Source organism: Electrona antarctica (genome assembly GCF_951216825.1).
Source record: "Electrona antarctica genome assembly, chromosome: 17".
Taxonomy (NCBI): Eukaryota; Metazoa; Chordata; class Actinopteri; order Myctophiformes; family Myctophidae; genus Electrona; species Electrona antarctica.
Genome location: NC_136798.1, coordinates 12,648,996 through 12,675,880, shown reverse-complemented (window position 1 = coordinate 12,675,880; position 26,885 = coordinate 12,648,996). Strand labels below are relative to the sequence as shown.

General features: G+C 44.8%; 1 protein-coding gene across 1 annotated transcript in view; it reads left to right on the top strand.

Annotated features, from left to right (window-relative positions):
* Positions 1–26,885, top strand: part of LOC306941316 (rho GTPase-activating protein 18-like) — an 88,168-nt gene that overhangs the window by 56,661 nt on the left and 4,622 nt on the right. Inside the window, exons 8-16 of the mRNA XM_079526717.1 lie at positions 2,772–2,843; positions 2,949–3,042; positions 4,076–4,167; positions 5,292–5,369; positions 9,765–9,924; positions 11,809–11,891; positions 13,205–13,411; positions 21,566–21,700; positions 24,209–24,330. Of these exons, the coding sequence (XP_079382843.1) occupies positions 2,772–2,843; positions 2,949–3,042; positions 4,076–4,167; positions 5,292–5,369; positions 9,765–9,924; positions 11,809–11,891; positions 13,205–13,411; positions 21,566–21,700; positions 24,209–24,330 (1,043 nt within the window). The remainder of the gene's footprint in view (positions 1–2,771; positions 2,844–2,948; positions 3,043–4,075; positions 4,168–5,291; positions 5,370–9,764; positions 9,925–11,808; positions 11,892–13,204; positions 13,412–21,565; positions 21,701–24,208; positions 24,331–26,885) is intronic.

Sequence of the window (26,885 nt, the reverse complement as noted above, 5' to 3'; positions counted from 1 at the left end):
ACCACCTCTTCCAACCTTGGCACAATTTGGATTCCCAAATAAGTAAAGGCATTTACTGGTCTGTGACGAACATGACCGGGAGGGTTTGATCTTTCTTCCGAGTTCAGAAGCGGGAACCCCTTTTGGTGTTTTAAACATTATGTTATAATTTAGCTATTGAAAAATAGCAGATCTACAAGCTCATCGCGCCACCGAGTGGCGCACTAGGAGCTTGTAGGTCTGCTATTTTTTTTAAATCGTGAAAATGTCTTCTTTGAATCTTTGAATATATATATTCTTTCAGAGTTTGTTTTAAACTCAAATCTTGGAACAACATATTTTCAGATGGGGGGTCGGCGGCATATTACATATGATTTGTGGGGTACTTGACATGAAACATTGATTGCAGGCTCTGGGTTGATCATTGACGGAGGGCAGTAGACAGAAGGCCCATTTAGAAATGCCAGTTGTTCTCAAACTTCTTTTCAAGTCAAGGAGCCGCAGACCCCCCTTTCTGAAAATGTTTAGTGCCAAGGACCCCCAGAAGAGAAGATGTATGTTAAGAAAAAAATAACAGGAAAACCCCCCCTGGAACTCCCCCAAGGGTTCTTGGTGGTGAAGGGAGAAAGATGCTCCAATGCTCCAATTTTAGCCCTCTGGTGACCTCTGGTGGCTGAGTGCGGGACGCCACCTACAGTAGTAGTAGCAGCAGTGCTTGATGTTATTGTGTTGACGAGGAAAGGCTTTTCTCGTACAGTAGAATTCAATCAGATGGAGACCACGATTCATTAACTGACAGGAAACCTGGATTAACCCATTTTGACCTGAGATCAGATTCTAAAAAATGTCTTCTACATCCTGACAGTTTAATAGCAGACCTACAAGCTAATAGCAGACCTACAAGCTCGTAGCGCAAGCTCGTAGCGCGCCACTCGGTGGCGCGCTATGAGCTTGTAGATCTGCTATTTTTGAAAAATCGAAGAACCACTGACATAGAAACATGGCTTTTTCAGAAAACTGTCAGGATGTAGAAGACATGTATAGAATCTGATCTCAGGTCAAAATGGGTTAAAGAGTGTTTGAATTGATCCCACTAGCAACAGAATACCTGTGTCAGAGGCATCTTACATCTTACCCTTAACCCATTTAGGCCTGACGTCGAAATTAAAAAAACATTCTTCTAAATTCTGACAGTTTTCTGAAATACCTCATGTTTCTGTTTCAGTGGTTCTCAATATTTCACGTCAAGGACCCCTTGGAATTATATGTAATATGCTGCCGACCTCCATCTGAAAATATGTTATTCCAGGAAACCCCTCGGAAGCAAAGATTTAGGTTAAAAAACGTTCGCTCTGAAAGAATATTTATTCAAAGATCTGTGCCGCATTTTCACGATTTTTGAGTGGTGCAACCACTCCAAGGAACAGCAATGTCCTAACATATGTGACTATGTCCCAATGTTTAGAGTACCAGTAGGGGCAAAAGTGGCGCTGTTGTGCCAGAAACAGATAGAGAGAGATAGTGTTGCACTGTTGCCTGCTAATTACAGAGAGAGAGAGAGAGAGAGAGAGAGAGAGAGAGGCAGGGGGAGATCGGGTGAGAGGGGAGTTGCACCACTCATGGGTGTGATTTTTCAAAAATAGCAGACCTAGAGCCGTGCTACGAGCTTGTAGATCTGCTATTTTTCTTTTCAAAATCTTTTTATTTCCGTTTTATAACAGTCACAGGTTCATAGTCACAGGTTCATAGAAAAAATTAAAATACAATATCAGATTTAGTATGTGACTGAGGTAAACAAACGTAGCCTACTGTATGAATCAAAGAGATCGTGGGCAGACATAATGAAAAGACTTATTGTGCAAAACATGCCCCTTCAAGAAAAAAGAAAAACATTTTCTCCCCTCAAGTCCCAATTTAGTATAGCCAATTCCCAATTCCCCAGCCTCTCTACAAGTACTCCATCTCTGCTAACCCCCACAATCAGTCATTGGGAGGGTGAAGAAAGCCTCGGGTCTCCTCCGATACCCGGGCCATCAAGCCGATCTGCTATTTTTCAATAGCTAAAGTATAGAGCGTCGCAGTTCATGACGACGCCAGGCCCAGGAAATGATTCCCAATGCATTTTTCCCATAGACATTTCAAAAGGTATTTATTTAAAGACGGTTACGCCGCGGACAAAGCCAACTCGAGTCGTGACAACTCATGACAACACAAACAATATTTTGGACCAAACAAATAATTACAAATAAGAAAAACAACAAAAAAAGTGTTGTAACCTGCCGTTTTTTTCTTCTTTCTAATTATTTGTTCGGCCCAAAAAATTGTGTGTGTTGTCATGATTTGTCACGACAAGAGTTGGCTTTGTCCGCGGCGTAAACGTCTTTAAATAAATACTTTTTGAAATGTCTATGAGGAAAATGAACGGAGAATCATTTCCTGGGCCCTGGTAGGGGGCGGGACTGCGACGCTCTATAACAAAATGCTTAAAATACCAAAAGGGGTTCCCGTACAGAATGGGTTAAAGAAAAGGTTAAAGCCTCATTTTTTGTTATGGGCTCAGGCTGTAATGTAGAAATGCAGGAACATACCTAGGTTTAGAACAATAATAACCTAAACATCATAATTATACATTATTGCGCCTAATTGTTTATGCAACAACTAGTCATCCCGTCGTGCTGTTTCAAATGTTTGAATTTGTGCTTTAATCGACGAGTAAAGCATATGCAATGGGATATTATTAGATTGTACTAAAAGATGTTCTCTCTCTCTCTCTCTCTCTCTCTCTCTCAAAGAACTTTAAGTTGCTTCGGGATAAAACGGGTCAGACCAGAATAGGGGATCTGTCTCCGCTGGATATGAAAAAGGTAAGTTCTTTTTTTTTTACTGAACGTAAAATGACAGACGTGTTTTCATGAAAAGCATAGCACTGTTTATATACACACCATCTCTGTGTCTTTTCATGGCATCAGGTACGCAGACTGGTGCTTGTAGAGATGACGGCTCTGTTCGACACGGCCGGGATCGACTTCAAACCTCACAAAGCCGTCAAAGGCAAAACTAAAGGTACTACTGCGCACGCACGCATGCACACACACACTGCATGTGCACACAGTAATGATGTGGTATATGTAGCGAGCAGAATTCATCGACACATTACATCCCCAGGTTCTAAGGGGTTCGCAGAAGTTTTTCTCTATGGAGAATAACATTGGGGTCATCTTAAAGGCGTAGTGAAATTAAAAATATGTTTTTCACACTTTTAGACCACTTTAATTACTTCCTGAAAACGTACTGCGTGATGACGTGTCGAGGCCCACATCGATAAAAGCCAATAAAAATGAAGTTTAATTCCCCATATCTGCGCATCCGTCCAACACTGTCCAACACAGCTGCTACTGATTACAGAAATCCTTCCGTTTTTATTCCCATTCAAGATAACATCCAGACAGTGTATTACTCGGTTTCAACTTAATCATCATGCTAAAATATGTATCTTAAAACATTATAGGGTAGAAATAAGCCACATAACAGTGAACTGGTACAGCATGGCCGACTATCTGACTTGTAAACAAACACACTACATGTGTCCTACGTAGCTCTACCGTCCCTAGCTACCGACCCATCGCCTGAAGGGATGCGACACTCTGAATGGTTCAGAAACTTCACAGCGGTGTTTCAAGTTGAAACCGTCTGAAACGTCAACATAAAATGCCCACCATTTCCGTTTCCCTACACTTTTAAAAATCCTCTCGTTTAAGAAGAATAAACAAACCGTCTTGGCGATACTGTCGCGGAGGTGTCTCTGTATCGTTTACGACAGCCAGTCGCTCATATTTGATACAGTCTGTTTCTAGCGAAAACTTAACTAATTCAGCAGCAGCAACATTAGCGTTTTCTCGCAGTCAGTTGATGCTTCATATCCATTATGAGTGAAACGGCCTGGATGATTTGTTTATTTTTAAACCACAATTCTTACAAGGTGATCTGCATGTGTGTGTGTGTGTGTGTGTGTGTGTGTGTGCGTGTGCTCGTGTGTTCGTGTGTTCGTGCGTGCGTGCGTGTGTGCGTGCGTGCGTGCGTGCGTGGGTGCGTGCAGAGTGGGGTCTGTTTGGCGTTCCACTCGCCACGCTATTGGACCAGGACCAGAGGCGGGCTCCTGGAACCAAGGTGCCATTCATACTGCAGAGAGTGAGTGAACTGGCCAATCGGCAGCCATTAATATACATGCATACTGCACTGATTGAGTACACGAGCCAATCACGTCTATTCATACTGCAGAGAGTGAGTGAACCCGGCCAATCACGTCGCGCCTCTTTCCTAGCCGAATACAATTTTTACAATTTACAATTCAGGCATTTAGCAGACGCTCTTAATCCAGACCGATTTACATTAAGCAATAACAAAAAGCATGGCAATACATCACATAATATATATATAAACAGTATTTATCATGAAACATGCATAAGCTAAGAACGTAACAGTGGAATATATATATAATGAAACTATACATATAAACTATACATATATACTATGCTATACATATGTACTATGAAGTGCTATGACTACAGACAATGCAATTCTAGTGCTTTCTACATCACATGCTATAAGTCTGTATCAAATGCTATCTAAGTAGTAGTAAGAATACAAGAATGTGTCGAAGCGGCGGCCATCAAAATGTTATTATAACATCATTAGCATTACAGGAATTGTTTATTCCAGATTATATATCAACATTACGGCAACCATTTACTCCAGATTACATTTGATTAAAGTTGATTTCTGAGTGCTTCTCAACAAAGTCCAAAAATCCTTGTCATTTTTTGTAAAATAAATGTGAAAGCTAAAAGAAAATGAATACATACAGTCCGTTGCGGTCATTGGCTAAATTCAATCATTTGCACAATGGGTGTTGCAAAACAGACAGCCGACACAGTACATTTTTGCGGGCCTTGATGCCGTCGTAATGGCTGATTTTACGCTTGCTGAAAATAGTATTAGTAATATTTAGTATTATCAGCATGCAACCAAGCATGAAATGTGTTGCCTTTTAGTTCTACTGGAACTATACTTCCACTATAGTCCCTTCCTAACATTTTAGTCTAGTTTGTATTTGTTGACGAAATTGTCAATATTTTTAGTCGTCATAGCTTAGTTTTCATTTAGTTTCCATTTAGTTATTCGCCAGTGAAAAAAAAGGTAGTCGACGGACATCTTTCGCCGACGAGATCACCAATGCTTTAAATTTTGAGGTCAGGCCTAAATGGGTTGAATCGCCAAATCCATGAGCGTCTCTCTTGTTTTCCTCCGTCTAGCTGATCAGCCACATAGAGCAGGAGGGCTTAGACACGGAGGGCTTGCTACGGATCCCTGGAGCGTCCACCAGGGTCAAGGTCAGTAACACACAGACAAAGCGACCAGGTACTATATAGGCTCTGTACTAGCTCTGGTTCATAGCTCTAAGGCCTCACTCAGACCTTTACAACATTGATGCATGCTTGTTGTATGAATGTTGTGAGTGCCATGGCCGCCCCAATGCATTTCCAATGGAAGTCACATGGTTTGTAGTCCACATTTTGGACTACAAGCTGTTGTATGGCTTTCGGCTGTGTTTCGACTGCGCCCCTCCCCCTCATACAACACAAATGTTGTGTCAAACCATGTGACTCCCATTGGAAATGCATTGGGGTAAGCTGTGTCACACCCTTTGTATACAACAAGCATACAGCAATCTGTTGCGACCGTGTGAGTGAGGCCTAATGCCGTTGCATTTAGAGCTCTGTTACCGATGACTTCCAGGGCTCGCATAAATGCATAATATTACCAGAAACACATACAGCGCTAGCCCTGAATGACCATAACAGGTCTGTAACTCTGAGCGTGTTCAAATGGAACCAAATGGACCCATAAGGGTCCATTTGGTTCATAACTATCATTTAGCTGGGGACCCCCTGGAACTCCCTCAAGGACCCCTATGGGTCCTCAGACCCCACTTTGGGAGCCACTGATTTAGAGGGGCAGGTGCTCAAGTGAAGAATAGGGCACCTTGTGCGGCGTGTGGAACCGCCGGTTGCCTCAATAGTGTGTGAGATTTATAGATTTTGGGGCATGAATAATTATATTAGAAGCTTTCAATCCAGAATGTGTCGATGTGACCATGAGGCCACATACTGTACACTGTATAAAACAAAAATACAATGTACAAACTGTACAAAAAACTAACTTTCAAAAGGGGCACATTATGGTCCAGAGGGCAAAAGAGTCAGAGTTAAGGGGGGTCTTTGCAAAGAAAACATTTGAGCACCACTAGTACTAGTTGGACTCCTAATGTGCCATAAACAGTGGAGACTTGACATTCAGTAAGTGCGTGTTATGATCAAACATCATCAACAGATCACATTATTATGGTGTGTGAAACAGAAAATCCTAAAAAACTGCCACGGACACATTTTGTCCGTGTACGGACATGTTGGTGACCCCTGCTCGGGAGCAAGATGTGAGCCTGGAGGCACATGGTGTCATGTGTGCTCCCGTCCAAGACAAATCTTGTATCTGTGGGACGTTGCCTCATATGAATGTGAACAGCTTCTGTGTGTGTGTGTGTGTGTGTGTGTGTGTGTGTGTGTGTGTGTGTGTGTGTGTGTGTGTGTGTGTGTGTGTGTGTGTGTGTGTGTGTGTGTGTGTGTGTGTGTGTGTGTGTGTGTGTGTGTGTGTGTGTGTGTGTGTGTGTGTGTGTGTGTGTGTGTGTCCTCTAAAAGGACTAAGATTGATTTGATTGAGTGTTTATTTATTTCCGTGTCCTGCACACAATGTGCCCAACCAACCCTAATGGGTTCATAAGACACCATTTCACAATTGCATTTACAGCATGTTTACATTACATAATTCATTATGATGTATCTGAACCATGAGAGCCCCGGAGAAAAGTTGTGACACACGGCAGACAGCAGAAGCAGATCCGAGATGATGTTGTTTATTTCACAAGTACACAGCGCAGCAATGCATACAGGTTAAAGCTCACGCCAGCCAGAGATGGCCTGACGTGCATCCACAAGGCTCGCGCCCGACTGACAAAGAGTCCCATCTTGGTCAACCTTTTAAGCAGTTTACATGAGTGTAGGGTGTCAACAGAAATATGCATCAGTCTGTTCCTTCATGTCAACAAACTCCTTTGTCATACGAATAGCCACAGGAAGAATGCAAAGGTGGTCCCAACCCCCCTTAAGTCTAAAGTGGTCAAACATGCCTAAATTGTCTCCATATATGGTCACCAGGAAGCAAGCACAGAACAGTAGGTGTCCTGCAGGCCTGGCCGTTTACTATCAGCAAGCCAGATCTTTAGGGTCCCTCCTGCAGTGCCCATGCAGGCATCCTGTCTAAACATGTCATGTCACTCTCTCAATGAGAGACAAAGATCCAGGTTTACACTTTAGCTAAAACAGACTATATTAATGTGAATTATGAATTCCAGATTCATCATAACCCCCCTTATGACCGTCCAAAAGACTGTCATACTAAAATATGGAATCATAATTCTTACCACCCCCCTTGATCCTCAGCTGGACGGTACATTCAAGACATCAGAAACAGCAGCATTACAGTAGGACTTTCCCCAAAATGGTTTACAGACATTTAAGATTTACAGCTTGTCATAAAAGATTACATTACATTACATTTCATCCTCGATGTGCTTTTAGGACTCTCTCTGTGTTACTTTAATCTTAGGCTAAAACATAAAAAAATAAACACGGACCATCGTGAGACCTGACCACCTCTTTGTGATTCACACCCACGGAAACAACATATAAAAAACTACATCTTAGCTTAAAAACCACAGTAAAAATCCCCTTTACACCTCGATAACTCAGCTGTCTGTAATTCAAATCATTTTTCTGACAAATACCTAATCCCAAACAAAGAATAATGGTCAAATGATTAGTACAAATAATAACTGACATTTAACAGACGTTGCCGCTTTCAGGAAATTTAGGACGTGCAATAACATATACGTTTATAATGCTTTAGATAAAACTCTGCTCTACTAGGGTAGTACATAATAAATGACGCTGGACCCCAGCTAAACAGTCTGGACCCCAGCTAAACAGTAATAAGAAAAGATAAAAATACATTAACAGGCCAGAGTTTAAGCAATATTTAACTAATATTCTCTACACGTCTCGAGGAAATTACCTAATTGTTTCATAAGTAGGCTACTCATGACTCAACTTATCTAATTATACGACAAAAACATACACCAACATAATGCCTATTAATTCATGTTGAAAACAAACGCGACACACGATTTGTAATCAGAGAGAAGGGAAGTTCATCTTCGCCTCTGATATATGGACAAAGGAAAATCTTCTGTATGCTGCATTCCGTTACCTCAATGTTCGCCAGGCCACGGATCAAGTTGTGAAAAAGTTCACACTGTTTTCGCTGTCCTCATCATCATCTCATCTCCCCCCTCCCAACTCAGAACCCACCAGAGTTGGGAAGAAAAAGGCCGTTGCGTAACTTCATCACAGACGCCGCGTATGACGACTGCAAGGCCCTCAGCCTGTGTTGGTCAGCCGGCCAAGGAAAGCGAAAACCACCGCCGCGCCATGCGTCGAGTGGTCGCCCCTCCCCCGGGGAACCATGGGGTCCCCGCCGCCGCGCTGCGCTGCGTCCCATCACCTCGTCGTCCACCGCCAGCGCGCTGATGCAAAGACGATGGTCCCCGCCAACCGCAGCCGCACACCGCTCACCGTCTCCCCGCCGTCGATGCGACCGCTCCTGTCCATCCTCTCGCAGGGCAGGGTCGTGAGGCAGCCTGTAGCCGGCGAAGGCCTCCATCTCCATGTAGACGCACTGAACGCTGGATCACACGTCCCCGTCGTTGCTCACAAAAACTCCCCACCCCGAATTAGACTGAATAAAAAAGCCGCCGGTTCTGTTTGTCTGGCACATAAAAAATGTCCAATGACAACGGATTTCGGACACCATCTGATGTATCTGAACCATGAGAGCCCCGGAGAAAAGTTGTGACACACGGCAGACAGCAGAAGCAGATCCGAGATGATGTTGTTTATTTCACAAGTACACAGCGCAGCAATGCATACAGGTTAAAGCTCACGCCAGCCAGAGATGGCCTGACGTGCATCCACAAGGCTCGCGCCCGACTGACAAAGAGTCCCATCTTGGTCAACCTTTTAAGCAGTTTACATGAGTGTAGGGTGTCAACAGAAATATGCATCAGTCTGTTCCTTCATGTCAACAAACTCCTTTGTCATACGAATAGCCACAGGAAGAATGCAAAGGTGGTCCCAACCCCCCTTAAGTCTAAAGTGGTCAAACATGCCTAAATTGTCTCCATATATGGTCACCAGGAAGCAAGCACAGAACAGTAGGTGTCCTGCAGGCCTGGCCGTTTACTATCAGCAAGCCAGATCTTTAGGGTCCCTCCTGCAGTGCCCATGCAGGCATCCTGTCTAAACATGTCATGTCACTCTCTCAATGAGAGACAAAGATCCAGGTTTACACTTTAGCTAAAACAGACTATATTAATGTGAATTATGAATTCCAGATTCATCAATTACATTACAACTTTATTGTTATTGTTTATACAGAGTACTTCTTTCCCAAGCTTGACAAATAAAATCTGCCACAACAAAAGTAAGAATGTGCCTTATATAGAAAGAAAGAAAGACACACACACAGACACACACACAGACACACACACAGACACACGGATGTGTTTTTCACGTGCGGGCCTGCGTGTCGTTCCTCCCCCGTCCCGTCTCCAGTCGGTGTGTCAGGAGCTGGAGTCGTCGTTCTACGACGGCCTGTTTGCGTGGCAGCAGCTCAAGCAGCACGACGCCGCCAGCCTCCTGAAGCTGTTCGTCCGAGAGCTGCCACACTCGCTGCTGACTGTGGAGTACCTCAATTCCTTCATCGCTGTCAACAGTGAGTAGAGGTATAACTACCTGACTGTAGTACTAGTAGCTACCGAGTGGCCGTTTGGCAGTGGTGGAAAGTAACTAAGTACTTTTACTTAAGTACTGTACTTAAGTACAATGTTGAGGTATTTGTACTTTACTTGAGTGTTTCCAATACTTTTACTTCTACTCCACTACAGTACATCTCGGAGCCAAATTTGTTACTTTTACTCCACTACAATTATTTGAAAACTTTAGTTACTAGTTACTTTGGCGATTTTAATTTTGATTAGAAAACCCCACTTCCCTATACATTTCGGCCATAGCCGATCTACAAGCTCACTGTGTCGCAACGCGACGCATTGTGAGCTTGTAGATCGGCTATTTTCAATAGATTTTGTACACATTTTGAACTTGTGAAATGGCACATTGCGCACAATGAGTACTTTTACTTTTAGTACTTTAAGTACATTTTGATGCCGATACTTTTGTACTTTTACTCAAGTACATTTTCAATTCCGTACTTTTACTTGTAACGAAGTAGTTCTAAATTGCAGTATTGGTACTTTTACTTAAAGGGGCATTCCACTCATTTTCAACATTTTACTATGTCATTAATATACCTTAGAGCTGTTGTGTGGAAATAATAAAAAGTCCCCCCATTCTGTGTTTCCTAGAACTGTAATTATAAAAAAAATTCAGACCTCTAGTTCTAGGAAACACAGAATGGGGGAACTTTTGTATTATTTCCACACAACAGCTCTAAGGTATATTAATGACATAGTAAAATGTTGAAAATGAGTGGAATTCCCCTTTAAGTAAAACAATTGAGTACTTTTTCCACCACTGCCGCTTGGGAAGCGGAAGGGTACCAGTTCGATCCCGGAGTTAGTGTCGTTGAGCAAGACTCTGAACTCCCAATGAGCCGTGCACGGCTTCCTCCGCCATCGGTGTATGAATGCTTTTTATCCAAAGTGCTTCACATGGATTGTGCTACATTCACCCATTCACACACACACACACACACACACATTCATTCATTCATTCATACGCCGATGATGGAGGAAACCATGCAAGGCACCAACCTGCACATCAGGAGCAATTAGGGGGTTCAGAGCATAGAGTATATAAAAGGATAGAGACTGATCTGGCGCGAAGCTCCGCCCCCCCAGCTATTCATGTCAGTGGAAGTTGCTCAGTGGCGTTTTGAAGCACCCGGAAGACTGCCGGAAGTACCGTCTGAGAACGTCTACTTCCGCATTTGACCACCAAATTTTGGTGGTCAAATGCGGAAGTGCAACCGAGCGCTCAATGTTAAAGCCCAGCTGCACGGGGTTTCCCGGTCATGAATCCACGGGTCCGCCTGTAGTCCCTCCTCCTACCACTAGGGAGGAGAGCTTCAACGTTGAATAGCCTCACTGGCCCCTTGGTTCAGAGTCTTGCTCAAGGACACTTTGACACTAACTCGGGGGGAGCCCACAGGGTTCGAACTGGGAACCTCACGGTTTTCCAATCTGGCCCTTCTACCGGCCACTCTACCCCTGAGACCACTGCCATTTGTTAACAGAGCGTTCTCGTAAGTGGTAGAGTGTTCTCGGTTTGATGATTTATTTGGCGAACATTACTATGTTTAGATAATGAATACATTTTGGTGTGTTCATATTACACCATTTGTTTTGTTTTTTTCATATTCATATTTGGTGTATGTATGGTATAGTTTAGGCATGGTTTTGGAGTGGTTGTAGGCGAGGCTGGGGAGGGCATTCAAAGTGATTTATTTCCAATAACTAAAACTCTAACAAGCCTTTGTCTTGTTGCGTGTGTGTGCGTATGTGCGCATTTGTGTGCGTATGTGCGCGTGCGTGTGTGTGTGTGTGTGTGCGTGCGTGCATGTGTGCGTGCGTGGTCCCAGAATTCCCCACTAAGAAACAGCAGCTCCAGGCCTTGAATCTTCTTGTCCTGCTTTTACCAGAGGCCAATCGGAATACTCTGAAGGTACTGTATACGCACGCGTGTGCACAGTAGCAAGGGATGTTGCCTTTTTTCTCCATTTGTTCATGTTTGGGGTCCAGCACCATAAACTGTAGGGGATGTGCATATCTTTCTCCTTTTTTTTTGTGCAAATCACGATAATGTCCCTTTAATTATAAGCGCAATCTTTAGCTGCGTTTTTTCTCAGAATTGAGGCTCAGATTGACGTGATTGAAGAACATTCGATGTTAGGAGCTCAAAATTTAAAATCTAAAAATAAAAAAGCTCTTTTTCCTACGGCCGTCGGTGAAGGGACATTAGACTGAAATCGCGGGAAAGCTACTATGTCGACATTGACATGACAACAGGTAAATGTTGATACAAATTGATAAATTAAGTAGTTGATTAATTGTAAATTAAGTAGTGCAGCTGTTTTAAGAAGACATTATCTCTTGAGAGCGTACAATGAAACCAAATGGACCCTTCCGGGTCCATTTGTGGGGTCCGAGGACCAATAGGGGTCCGAGGACCAATAGGGGTCCTTCAGGGAGTTCCAGGCGGTCCCCAGCTAAATGATAGTTAGGAACCAAATGGACCTAACTATCAGAGTTAAATTTACTTAGATTTTACAATATACATTATACATTGGGGTCCCAGAGATATAAATCCCATTAAATAGTGCAGGGGTTCTCAACCCATGGGTCACGACCCCTCGGGGGGGTCGCCAAATTATTTTGGGGGGTCCCCAAATTATTATTATTATTTTTTTGCAACTGAATGGCTGGAAAATGGAAATGAAGAGTTTACATATAGTACACATAGTACATGCATACAACTTCCCTAATGCCAAAAACGTTGATAACCCCTGAAATAGGGGACCATAGCCTAATTCAGGTCAAACCGGGGGCCCTTGAAATGAAATGTAAATGGTTGAGAATCACTGCTAGAGCCGCAAAACTCTTATGGGGGCACATATTTTCAAACGGGGGGGGTCTGCAGGCTAATGAGTATCATTTTGGGGGGTCCTTGACATGAAACCACTGCTCTAAATGTCTTTAACCCATTTTGACCTGAGACCAGATTCTAAAAATGTCTTCTATATCCTGACAGTTTTCTGAAAAAGCTATGTTTCTATGTCAGTCGTTCTTCGATTTTTCAAAAATAGCAGACCTACAAGCTCGTAGCGCGCCACTCGGTGGCGCGCTAAGAGCTTGTAGATCTGCTATTTTTCAATAGCTAAAGCATAACATGATGCTAACACCAAAAGGGGTTCCCGCCCAAAATGGGTTAAGCGCAGCGCCACTGACTACGTGCTCTCGTTCCGCACACGCACGCAGGCGCTGATGGAGTTCGTGGAGCGGGTGATCTCGCACCAGGCCCAGAACAAGATGACGCTCAACAACGTGGCCGTGGTGATGGCGCCCAACATCTTCATGTTCAAGGGCTTCCGCTCCAAGGTCACAGAGCAGCAGGAGTTCTCCATGGCCACCGGCACGGCCAACATCGTCCGGCTGCTCATCCGATACCAGGACCTGCTCTGGACGGTATGCGCATAGCGCCGTCTGTCACCATTTTGACCTGAGATCAGATTCTAAAAAATGTCTTCTACATCCTGACAGTTTTCTGAAAAAGCTATGTTTCCATGTCAGTCGTTCTTCGATTTTTCAAAAATAGCAGACCTACAAGCTCGTAGCGCGCCACTCGGTGGCGCACTATGAGCTTGTAGATCTGCTATTTTTCAATAGCTAAATTATAACATAATGTTTAAAACACCAAAAGGGGTTCCCACCCAAAATGGGTTAAGCTGAGGAATAATTGTCGCACAAATAATTGCGATTAACGATTTAATTGTGTGTTTTTTTTAAAATAACAAAAGCATGTCATACATCGCATATATAAAAAGTAGTTATGTTTCATTCCTTACTGACTGCCAGTAGGCAGTAGTGAATATACCTCTCGCGCTCCGCGTAGGTCGAGTCTTAATATAAACAAAGTCATGTGACGTGTAGGCTGACCGTGCATCCCGGTAGGCTATATAAGCACGTGACAGCCCACACCCGGCCTCTTTTTTCTTCTCGCTACCTGACGTGAGTATCGTAGGTAAGTGTAGCTCCTAGAATCTGTACATCAGTTCTGTATTGCAGGTCCAAAGAGTTGTTAAGACACTATATGTGTCGTGGTGTTGACATCCTGCCTGTGGCTATTGCCGAGAGCGCAAATTGTTGTCCTCTCAAGGCTGTGGTTGTCAAAATTATCACCATTTCTCTTTGTTTGTCTTGAGGATCCCTAGCTACAAACAAACACACTCTTGTATTGTTGTTAAAGGGCTTCCTCCACACACTGGGTGTTGGCCGCGTGCTGCCGGTTTCCCACAGCACTCGCCTAATTTACCTAGTTATATTGTTTTTTGATAATTAAACTAATATTATTAATTCTTAATTTGATTAAGAATATATAATTAGATTCAGATTACTGGAGGTTCCCACGCGGTCTGTGCCTGCACAGTCCTCGCTGGGATTGCCTAGTTAAATATCTGATGGACATTTGTTGTTTGATGATTAATCTAATCAATTAATTCATCTAAATAACTGAATTGTTTAAAAAATTCAGATTACTGGAGGTTCCCACGCGGTCTGTGCCTGCACAGTCCTCGCTGCGATTGCCTAGTTGAATATCTGATTGACATTTGTTGTTTGATGATTAATCTAATCAATTAAGTCATCTAAATAACTGAATTGTTTAAAAAATTCAGATTACTGGAGGTTCCCACGCGGTCTGTGCCTGCACAGTCCTCGCTGCGATTGCCTAGTTGAATATCTGATTGACATTTGTTGTTTGATGATTAATCTAATCAATTAATTCATCTAAATAACTGAATTGTTTAAAAAATTCAGATTACTGGAGGTTCCCACGCGGTCTGTGCCTGCACAGTCCTCGCTGCGATTGCCTAGTTGAATATCTGATTGACATTTGTTGTTTGATGATTAATCTAATCAATTAATTCATCTAAATAACTGAATTGTTTAAAAAATTCAGATTACTGGAGGTTCCCACGCGGTCTGTGCCTGCACAGTCCTCGCTGGGATTGCCTAGTTGCATATCTGATTGACATTTTTGTTTGATGATTAATCTAATTAATTAGTTAATCTAAATAACTTAAATTGTTTAAAGACAATTCGGATTACTAGAGGTTCCCACATGGGATTGCCTAGTTAAATATCTGATTGACATTTTTTGTTTGATTAATTTAATTAATTAATCAATCTAAATAACTAAAAAAAAAGAAAAAAAAAACCCTTTGGTTACTGGAGGTTCCCACGCATTCTGTGGTTGCACAGCTCTCGCGGGGATTGCCCAGTTAAGTGTCAAATTGACATTAAGCTAACAGCAGGCCATCTTAGCCTGACCGGTTAGCTACTCTGTTTGCTGGAGGTTACTGACGCGTTCTGTGATCGTACAGTTCTCGCTGGTATTGCCTGGCTATACAACTGGCTTGAGACTACTGAGCTATGGCGCGTACGTCCTGTAGCGCTCAGCTCCAAGTCGACGATGGACATGACTTGTGTCCGACATGCTTGGGTGTCGGTCATCTCAGGGAAGCCCTGATTGACCCATGTATGAACTGTGGCACTCTACCACTCTCTGTGAGAGAGGCTAGGCTGCGTGAGGTGGAGAACCTCCTGTTCAAAGGAAACCTCCCACCTTCTGGGGTCCCCGCTGGGGTCCCTTCTGGTGGGAGGGTGAAGCTCAAAACGCGGGTCTCGCGCCGAGCGCGGTCACCTGGCCCGGAAGAGTTCAACGGCGGCTGTCACGACTGCTCCATATCGCCATGAAATGGACGATTTGAGGGCTGAAATAGAGCGCCTTAAGGCAATAGTACGGCCACCTCCTCCCCCGCCACAGGCGGTCCAGCAGCCACCGCCTCCTCCGCCACAGGCGGTCCAGGAGCCGGAGGGCGATGATGATCTAGAATTAGATTACAGTTATGATGATGATGACGCCATGTCAACTAGAGCTTCAGACTCTATGTTCCATGACGAGGATGATATCCCCAGGGGGGGCCCTCCCCCGAACGGGGGTTTCAGGTGCATAGTGTGCAGGCTGAGAATGGCTCAGAGACTTCCCGCAGAAGCTCGGGAAGCACTGAGCTGGTGATCGGGCCCTGCACATTGCGTTCAACGCTGCGTGCTGCCCTGGCTAAGATTGAGCTGGATGACCTGTCAGCTGCTCGTGGGGCGAGTAACCCGTTCTTCAAACGGGCTGCCGCCGCTAAAACCACCCTTTGCTGTCCCACCCTCGCCTCACTACCTAAGTCAGCTGAAGGAGTGCTGGGCTGAGCCGGGTGCATCTGCCCACCGAGGCAAGGATGCAAGGACCCTGGCCTCCATGGATAAGGCAGAAGTGCATGGACTGGTTCGCATGCCTCCTGTAGACCAGTGCATTGTTCAGATTACTGGAGGTTCCCACATGGTCTGTGCCTGCACAGTCCTCGCTGGGATTGCCTAGTTAAATATCTGATTGACATTTTTGTTTGATGATTAATCTAATTAATTAGTTAATCTAAATAACTTAATTTGTTTAAAACAAATTCAGATTACTGGAGGTTCCCACATGGTCTGTGCCTGCACAGTCCTCGCTGGGATTGCCTAGTTAAATATCTGACATTCTTGTTTGATTGATCTAATTAATTAATTTATCAATCAAAATAACTTAAAAAAAGAAAGTTACTGGAGGTTTCCACGCATTCTGTGGCTGCACAGCTCTCGCAGGGATTGCCCAGTTAAGTGTCAAATTGACATTAAGCTAACAGCAGGCCATCTTAGCCTGACCGGTTAGCTACTCTGTTTGCTGGAGGTTACTGACGCGTTCTGTGATCGTACAGTTCTCGCTGGTATTGCCTGGCTATACAACTGGCTTGAGACAATGTCCCAAGGTTACAGGCTGCAGTTCCGCCGCCGACCCCCACCACCTTCACGGGTCAGGGTGACTTCAGTCACAGACCCCGTGAAGGCCCAGTGTTTGTCTCAAGAGGTGGCCAAGCTCTTGGACAAACGAGCAATAACAACGGTTCACCCACGTTCACAGAACGAAGGGTTCTACTCCACCTACTTTCTGATCCCAAGGAAAGAAGGGTCTCTCAGGCCTATACTAGACCTAAGAGGGTTAAAGGTACCTCAAGGTCCTTCCGTTTCGGATGTTTCACACAGTCGACGTCTTACAGGCTATCACACAGGGGGAGTGGTTCACCACAATAGACCTCAAAGATGCCTGCTTTCATGTGCCTATACATCCAGAGCACAGAAAGTACCTCCGCTTTGCCTTTCAGGGCAAAGTCTACCAGTTTTGCCGTTCGGCCTGTCTCTGGCTCCCCGCATCTTCACAAGGTGTATGAGGGCAGCCTTAACGTCGCTATGCCTGTCGGGAGTGAAGATACTTCCCTACCTAGACGATTGGCTCATTGCGCCCCCTCGTTCAGGGAGGCGGAACAGGTGACGTCCAGAGTCCTCGCTCACATCGAGGCACTGGGCATGACCGTAAACCTCGAAAAGAGCTCGTTGCTCCCAACGCAACAGACCACCTTCCTCGGCATGTCCCTAGCTTCGGTATCGATGCAGGCACGACCGACTGCACAGAGGGTGGGGATAATTCAGAACCTCCTGCGGTCTTTCCGCCTGGGGGCGAGGTTGACCGTCCTAACATGGCTCAGACTGCTCGGCATGCTGACTGCAGTCTCAGCAATCACTCCTCTGGGGCTGCTACATCTACGCCCATTACAGAGGTGGTTCAATGGCCTTCACATGGACCCCTGTCTACACAGGGGGGTCAAGGTCAGAGTCACTCGCAGGTGCCTTGGTTATCTCCGCCGCTGGCGGGACAATGCATTCCTGCTGAGTGGAGTCCCTCTCGGCTTGGTCCCGGCGAGACGAGAGGTGGTGACAACAGATGCCTCGCCTCAAGGTTGGGGCGCGGTATGGCAGAGGAGGTCAGTCCAGGGGGTATGGCGCTCTCGATGGAGAGGACGCCATATCAATGTGCTAGAACTCCGGACTGTTTCCCTGGCGCTGAAGCACTTCTTGCCCTTTCTCAGGGGGAAGCACGTGCTCATTCGGACAGACAGCACCTCAGGGGTGTTTCATGTCAACCATCAGGGAGGGACCAGGTCTCTGGAGTCCCTGAGGGAAGCCCATCGCCTGTGGACGTGGGCTTATCCTCTACTTTCCTCGATGAGGGCTATGCACCTGCCAGGCAGATTAAACTCTGTGGCAGATTATCTGTCTCGTCAGAGACTGCCCCCTGGGGAGTGGAGATTGCACCCCCAGGTGGTACAGTTGATTTGGGATCGGCACGTGGTAGCCTACGTAGATCTATTCGCCTCAAAGGGCACGACTCATTGTCCTCAGTGGTTCAGCCTGGCAAAGACCAGTGCCCCACTCGGGATGGACGCTCTCGCCAACGCTTGGCCGAGAGCGCTCCTTTATGCATTTCCCCCGATCCCCCTGTTGTTGCCTGTGCTTCACAGGGTGAGATCGTCAGATCACAGAGTTCTCTTGGTGGCCCCCAGGTGGCCCTCGAGAATATGGTATTCAACGCTCCTCAGTCTGTTGGACGGGGATCCATGGCAGCTTCCAGGGAGGATAGACCTCCTGTCCCAGCTGGACGGGAAGGTGTGGCACCCATCGCCGAGCCTCCTTCAGCTTTGGGTATGGCCACTGAAAGGGATCAATCACTCTTGAGTGGGCTAGGCCCCTCAATATGTGAGACCTTGCGGAATGCAAGGGCCCCTTCCACAAGGTTGGTGTACTCGAATTGCTGGGCTGCTTTCTCATTATGGTGCAGCGACAGGGGTCTGGACCCAGTCTCTTGCCCTATACAACACGTACTACATTATTTACAGTGTCTACTGGATGCCGGCCGTGCAGCCTCCACCTTGAAGGTGCACACGTCCGCTATATCCTTCAATCATAGCCATATTGATGGCAGGTCAGTTGGTGCGCATTACTGGGTGACACAGTTTCTGCGCGGTGCCAAGAGGTTACGCCCCCCTAGGGTGAGGCGTACTGCAGCTTGGGACCTGCCTCTGGTCCTGCAGGCATTGAGCAGGGCGCCCTTTGAGCCTATGGCTGGGTCGTCCTTGAGCTCGTTATCGATTAAGACTGCCTTTCTGTTGGCAGTTACGACAGCTAAGCGTGTGAGTGAGCTCCACGCACTTTCTATTAGCCCCACAGGCCTTCGGTGGAAGGCTAGGGGCACTGGGGTCACACTTTGGCCGAATGTGTCATTCATGCCTAAGGTTCTGCCCCCTGATTATGTTAACCAGGCCATAGAGTTGGCGGCATTCCATCCTCCCCCGTTTACATCCGAGGTGGAGGAAAGGGCCCACTTACTGTGTCCAGTCCGTGCGTTGCAACTGTACATTCAGGCAACACAGGATATTAGACGCTCAGAGCAACTGTTTGTGTGCTACGGCGGAAAGAATAGAGGAGGCGCGCTGTCTAAACAGCGGCTATCCCACTGGGCAGTGGATGCGATTAAGAAGGCTTATGAAGCATCTGGTAAACCTGCCCCCTCCGAGGTCATCTGCCATTCTACCAGGGGCGTGCCACGTCCTGGGCGGCGATGAGAGGGGTGTCACTGGCGGACGTCTGTGCGGCGGCGTCTTGGACAGCCCCTTGCACGTTCTTGAGGTTCTATCGCCTTGATGTGGCCTCTGGATCCTCACTGACGTCAGCGATCCTGCCACTGGCTGCTACGGCAGTTTAGTAGGTTGGTTCGATTCCTCGTGACACTTCTGGTATGAGTCATCCACTATTGTTTACTGCCTACTGGCAGTCAGTAAGGAATGAAACATAACGCAAGTTACGAATGTAACTATGGTTATGTGAATTCCTGGATGACTGCCAGTAATAACGGTCACTCGGAATCTTTCAGGGCGAGAAGATTCTTAAGAGGCCGGGTGTGGGCTGTCACGTGCTTATATAGCCTACCGGGATGCACGGTCAGCCTACACGTCACATGACTTTGTTTATATTAAGACTCGACCTACGCGGAGCGCGAGAGGTATATTCACTACTGCCTACTGGCAGTCATCCAGGAATTCACATAACCATAGTTACATTCGTAACTTGCGTTATCATGACTCAAGTGTAAACTAAGAACGTAACAGTGGAGTATCTATGTAAACTATACATACTATATTATATATTATACATACTATAACGTGCTATGACTACATAAAAATGCAATTCTAGTGCTGTCTACGTAACAAGTCTGTTTAAAATACTATCTAAGTCTACATAAAGTGCTATCTAAGGGGGCTAGGCTAGGGCAAGTGCTACGGGCCATGGTGGAGTCTGAAGAGGTGGGTTTTCAGACTACGGCGGAAGATTGGGAGTGAGGCTGCAGTTCTGACTGTGATGGGAAGTGCATTCCATAGTTTTGGAGCCAGAAGGGAGAAAAGTTTGGGACGTGTGGAGCGTTGTCCCGGCGTTTTTAGTGATGGTACTTCCAGCTTCCCTGCGTTGGCTGATCTGAGTGCGCGGGAGGGTTTGTATGGTACGATCATACTTGTGAGATATGGGGGAGCCATGCTTTTGGTGGCTTTGAATGCCAGCATCAGAGTTTTGTATTCTGTGCGGGCAGCGACCGGGAGCCAATGGAGGGAGCGGAGAAGGAGGGAGACGTGTGAGAATTTTGGCTGGTTGAAGACCAAGCGAGCTGCGGCATTTTGGATCAGTTGGAGGGGCTTAAGTGCACATGCCGGTAGGCCAGTATGACAAAATAATCGCGATTATATCAAATAAATTGCGATTAGACGATTATGTAATAATGATCACAGGCCTGACGGTGAGTACTCATTTGTACACGGTCACAAATTGCACTTTATTATGTGCCAGAGCGACTTATCATTGCGCGATCAGAATAAGCACACTTAAGCATGATCTCCATTCAACAAGCAACAAGGTAAATAGTCACATGAACAGAGTGCAGAGAGAACAATGTATTCGTCCAACATAACATTCTGTACTTCTGTGGTCGTGGTCGAATGACCAAATTTACCACACATGCAGTTCTTGAGACTCTCATTCTCTGCGGACAAATGACAAATGTGACTTTTGCTTCAGCTGTGTATTATCTTTTTTTTTATTTTTACTTTTGTATAACTGCCATAGCGACTATATTTCTATTAGTTTAACCCATTTTGAGCGGGAACCCCTTTTGGTGTTACATACATTATGTTATAATTTAGCTATTGAAAAATAGCAGATCTACAAGTTGCTCATGAGCTTGTAGGTCTGCTATTTTTGAAAAATCGTGAAAATGTGCCTGAAATCTTTGAATATATGTTCTTTCAGAACAACATATTTTCAGATGGGGGTCGGTGGCCAATGTCATATATATATTTGGGGTTCCTTGACATGAATATGTTTGAGAACAACTGACATAGAAACATGGGGTTTTTAATAAAACTGTCAGGATTTAGAAGACTTTTTTTTTTAAATTTCGACGTCAGGCCTAAATGGTTTAAGTTACATATTCAATGTTCTATTCCATTGCCATCCAGCTTGGTATAATAATTATTATAATAGTCTTCATCCATGGTTCCACCAAAACGACTAAGTAGTACTAAGTACTACTAATGATACATTTTCCCCTAAAGTACAGCATGTGTAAAATGTCTCGCTCTCGCTCTCGTCTAGATCCCCAAGTTCATTCTGACTCAGGTCAGACAACACAACATGGAGCATCAGAAGAAGCAGCACAGGGAGAGAGTCGTACGGAAACTACTGAAGAAGATAACCACTGACAAGCCAGTGGAGAAACCACTCTATGAGGTGAGAAGATAACCACTGACAAGCCAGTGGAGAAACCACTCTATGAGGTGAGAAGCAGTGTTTAGTTAAACTACTGAAGAAGATAACCACTGACAAGCCAGTGGAGAAACCACTCTATGAGGTGAGAAGCAGTGTTTAGTTTAACTACTGAAGAAGATAACCACTGACAAGCCAGTGGAGAAACCACTCTATGAGGTGAGAAGCAGTGTTTAGTTTAGTGAAGATAACCACTGACAAGCCAGTGGAGAAACCACTCTATGAGGTGAGAAGCACTGACAAGCCAGTGGAGAAACCACTCTATGAGGTGAGAACCACTGACAAGCCAGTGGAGAAACCACTCTATGAGGTGAGAAGCAGTGTTTAGTTAAACTACTGAAGAAGATAACCACTGACAAGCCAGTGGAGAAACCACTCTATGAGGTGAGAAGATAACCACTGACAAGCCAGTGGAGAAACCACTCTGAGGTGAGAAGCAGTGTTTAGTTTAGTGAAGATAACCACTGACAAGCCAGTGGAGAAACCACTCTATGAGGTGAGAAGCACTGACAAGCCAGTGGAGAAACCACTCTATGAGGTGAGAACCACTGACAAGCCAGTGGAGAAACCACTCTATGAGGTGAGAAGCAGTGTTTAGTTAAACTACTGAAGAAGATAACCACTGACAAGCCAGTGGAGAAACCACTCTATGAGGTGAGAAGCAGTGTTTAGTTAAACTACTGAAGAAGATAACCACTGACAAGCCAGTGGAGAAACCACTCTATGAGGTGAGAAGCAGTGTTTAGTTTAGTAAACTACTGAAGAAGATAACCACTGACAAGCCAGTGGAGAAACCACTCTATGAGGTGAGAAGCAGTGTTTAGTTTAGTGAAGATAACCACTGACAAGCCAGTGGAGAAACCACTCTATGAGGTGAGAAGCACTGACAAGCCAGTGGAGAAACCACTCTATGAGGTGAGAAGCACTGACAAGCCAGTGGAGAAACCACTCTATGAGGTGAGAACCACTGACAAGCCAGTGGAGAAACCACTCTATGAGGTGAGAAGCAGTGTTTAGTTAAACTACTGAAGAAGATAACCACTGACAAGCCAGTGGAGAAACCACTCTATGAGGTGAGAAGATAACCACTGACAAGCCAGTGGAGAAACCACTCTGAGGTGAGAAGCAGTGTTTAGTTTAGTGAAGATAACCACTGACAAGCCAGTGGAGAAACCACTCTATGAGGTGAGAAGCACTGACAAGCCAGTGGAGAAACCACTCTATGAGGTGAGAACCACTGACAAGCCAGTGGAGAAACCACTCTATGAGGTGAGAAGCAGTGTTTAGTTAAACTACTGAAGAAGATAACCACTGACAAGCCAGTGGAGAAACCACTCTATGAGGTGAGAAGCAGTGTTTAGTTAAACTACTGAAGAAGATAACCACTGACAAGCCAGTGGAGAAACCACTCTATGAGGTGAGAAGCAGTGTTTAGTTTAGTAAACTACTGAAGAAGATAACCACTGACAAGCCAGTGGAGAAACCACTCTATGAGGTGAGAAGCAGTGTTTAGTTTAGTGAAGATAACCACTGACAAGCCAGTGGAGAAACCACTCTATGAGGTGAGAAGCAGTGTTTAGTTAAACTACTGAAGAAGATAACCACTGACAAGCCAGTGGAGAAACCACTCTATGAGGTGAGAAGCAGTGTTTAGTTTAACTACTGAAGAAGATAACCACTGACAAGCCAGTGGAGAAACTACTCTATGAGGTGAGAAGCAGTGTTGTTTTTGGCAGCACATTTTGATTTCAGTTTTAGTCATAGTCTCTTGAATAGTTTTCATTTGGTTTTAGTCACATTTTAGTCACCTGGAATGGTTTCGTGTTAGTCTGGTTCTATTCGACTAAATGTCATAAGATTTTAGTCCGCTAAATCTACAGTTGATTTAGTCGACTAAAATGTATTTTGGCGGGCCTTGATGCCGTCGTAATGACTGATTTAGTAGTGTTAGTAGAACGCAGGCAGCGAGCGACGGCCACAACCCCGTCGTGGTCTGAAAGCGTCATTCAAAACCCTGATAGGGTTGCGTGAAGGGGGGAGCTGCCGCTGGTTCTTCGTCTTGTATGTGGGTGACTGGTCTATTTGGCAGCCCGTTACTGCCACCTAGCGACATTATAGCGTTTTCATAAAGTGTGCGTTCTCGTGTAAAGGGTCAATAAAAAATGATCTACAAAAAATGATCTACAAGCTCATAGCGCGCCACCGAGTGGCGCGCTACGAGCTTGTAGATCTGCTATTTTTGAAAAATCGAAGAACGACTGACATAGAAACATAGCTTTTTCAGAAAAAAGCATCCGTAGAATGTCTTCTACGGATGTAGAAGACATTTTTTTAATCTGATCTCAGGTCAAAATGGGTAAACAAAGACCTTTCTCTCTTTCTGATTGGCTTTGTTTCATGTTTTTGGTTTTGTTTTTGTAACTCCTAGGAGCCGTCCCAGGGGTTCATCCGTTTTGTTTTTGTACCTCCTAGGAGCCGTCCCAGGGGTTCATCCGTGTCCAGGCTCCTCAGTTCAGCAAGGTGTCCATGGCCGTGCAGCTGACCGCAGAGCTGCAGGCCTCCGACGTGCTGTCTCGCTTCATCAGCCAGGACAGGTGCGTGGGTGGTGGCAGCACGTCGATTTGTCGCTTTTGTGCCCCCCCGAGCGAGGCCAAGTGGGCGAGTCAAAGTCTGTTCACAGGCTCCTTAACAAGTTGCGTGCGGGAGAAGGATTTCTACGTGGTTCAAATCTCAAACGTCACGTGCGGGAAAGGGATTTCTACGTTTACCGCATGTTTTATTGATTACTTTCAATCGTCTTTCTACACACCCGGGCACTTTATCAACTAGCATTGGATGATAGCACAACACTCCGATCACGGGATCCCAAAAAAAAAGAAAATAATGCCTGACACCCCTCACTTCCTGAAAACAGCACGAGAGGCAGCCCCCGTATTGTATGGTATTGTCACGTAAAGGCTGCTCGGAGACTCCTATGCAACTCAGGGCAAAAGAATGGCTTCAATCGTGTCGCTGCAGTCTTCTTGGTTCTCTTTGTTTCAGGGAGGGGAAGGCTCTTTCCTCTCATGTGACTTTCAACGGAGGTGTGTGTGTAATCTGATCCGAGTGTGACTTCAGTCAGATTTCTCTCCTTTTTTCTTCATATTCAAACAAAAAACGCACGGATTGTATCGCCTGTGCGAGCGGTTATTTCTTTATCATGATGATCAACGCCGGTCAGATAGAACATGGCAAATGTGTTGTGTTGTTTGGCAGTAATACTAACCGACTCAAAACAGTCGTTCCACCTCGGAGGGAACTCACAGCGCGAGCACGGCTTTCCGAGTTGGAACGACACACAGCGTCTGACATAAAACCGCTTCTAATTAGTCTTTCTGTTCGAGAAGAGTACGCTACTACAAAAGCAGGTGTTACATAAAGGTGCATATCTCCAGAATGGAAGATGGTAAAATCACAATTTAAAAAAAAATTTAGAGTGGACAAGCTACGCTTTCTTTTGAGGTATGCTGTGTGATTCTCGCTATAAGAGAACATTTACTGTGGGCCTCAGACAAGGTCCTTCGTTCAATGCATCACCTTTAGCACAGGCGGAATAGCTCTGCTCAAAATGGCCAGCATTCAAATTGTTAAGTACGGCGGTTCTCAATATTGTTTGATGGCTTTAACGAAATTAGGTCATGTGGCTGCCAAGTCTATGGACTTTTGTTTAACCCATTCAGGACGGGAACCCCTTCTTGGTGTTTTAAGCATTATGTTTGCGAACGCAGTGAGCATTTACTATGAGACCCAGCAGATCATGTCTGTGTGTCTGTGTGTGTGTCACGCTGTAACACCACCCGCCCACCACCAGAGGGCGCAGCTGTATCACACACAAAAACACACACACACATGCACGCACACACGCACGCACGCACGCACGCACGCACGCACACACACAAAACTTAACTTAAAAAAAACTTAACTTAAAAAAAAACTTAACTTAAAAAAAAACTTAAAAAGGAAAAACTTTAAAAGGAAAAACTTAAAAAAAACTTAACTTAAAAAAAAACTTAACTTAAAAAGGAAAACTTTAAAAAGGAAAAACTTTAAAAGGAAAAACTTAAAAAAAACTTTAACTTAAAAAAAAAAAACTTAAAAAAAATCTTAAACCAAAAAAAGAGAACTTAAAAAAAAACCTTAAAAAATTACGTAATTTATTCTAATTGTTGTTTTTGCAATTTACGAGCTGCGTTCGCTTCCCGCGTTCGCGCGTCTTACTTGTATACTGTACTTTAGCTGAGCTTACAAGCTTGTAGATCTGCTAGTTTGAAAAGTTTTGAAAATGTGTGCAATTCTTTGAATATTTATTCATTCCCAGCGAACGTTTCTAAGTCATGTCTTTGCTTCTGGGGAGGTCCCTGGAACGGCCAAATACCGGTATATAATTTTGGGGCTCCTTGACATTAAATAGTTTGAGAACCTTATTTACCAGCCAAGTCTATGGACTTTAATGTTTGTCTAGGGTAGTAGACAACGTAAGATGTCATCTGGGTGATATAAATACTGCCCTCGCTGCGCCCCTCACCTTTTTTAGGGCGCTAGGTCTGTTTCTATTATTGTGTGTAAACAGGATTTGAAGACAAAAGTGAGGACACAAATTGTGATTGGCCGACGTGATTGGGTGGGTGTTGGTTGAGAATGAGATGATGTATGATAATAAGAGCGCCCCTCATTTTATTAAATTTCAAGGACCCCAGTTTGGTATATATTAGGCCGTCATAACTCTGACAGTGTACAAATGGAACCAAGGGTCCATGTGGTTCCATTTTGTACACTGTCGTGTCAGTTACAACGGTCCGTTTGGTTCCTAACTATCATTCGCCTTAGTAAACAGAAAATATTTTTTCATGTTGGGGTACCAATTTTATCCAATGGGGAGAGAGAATTCATATATACTATCTTTCTTTGTGGGGTTCTCTCTCCCGATTGGATAAAATCCCAACCTGAACATGTATTTTTTTCTGTTTACTAAAACAGTTTGTTACTGAACAAACTCTGTATAGCAATGATGACCATCAGAATACTATCTCATTCAGGACTGAATGGCGTGTATCACATGCATACTGTGTTTAGTTAGTTAGTTTTGTCGAGCATGTATAATGTACGGTCT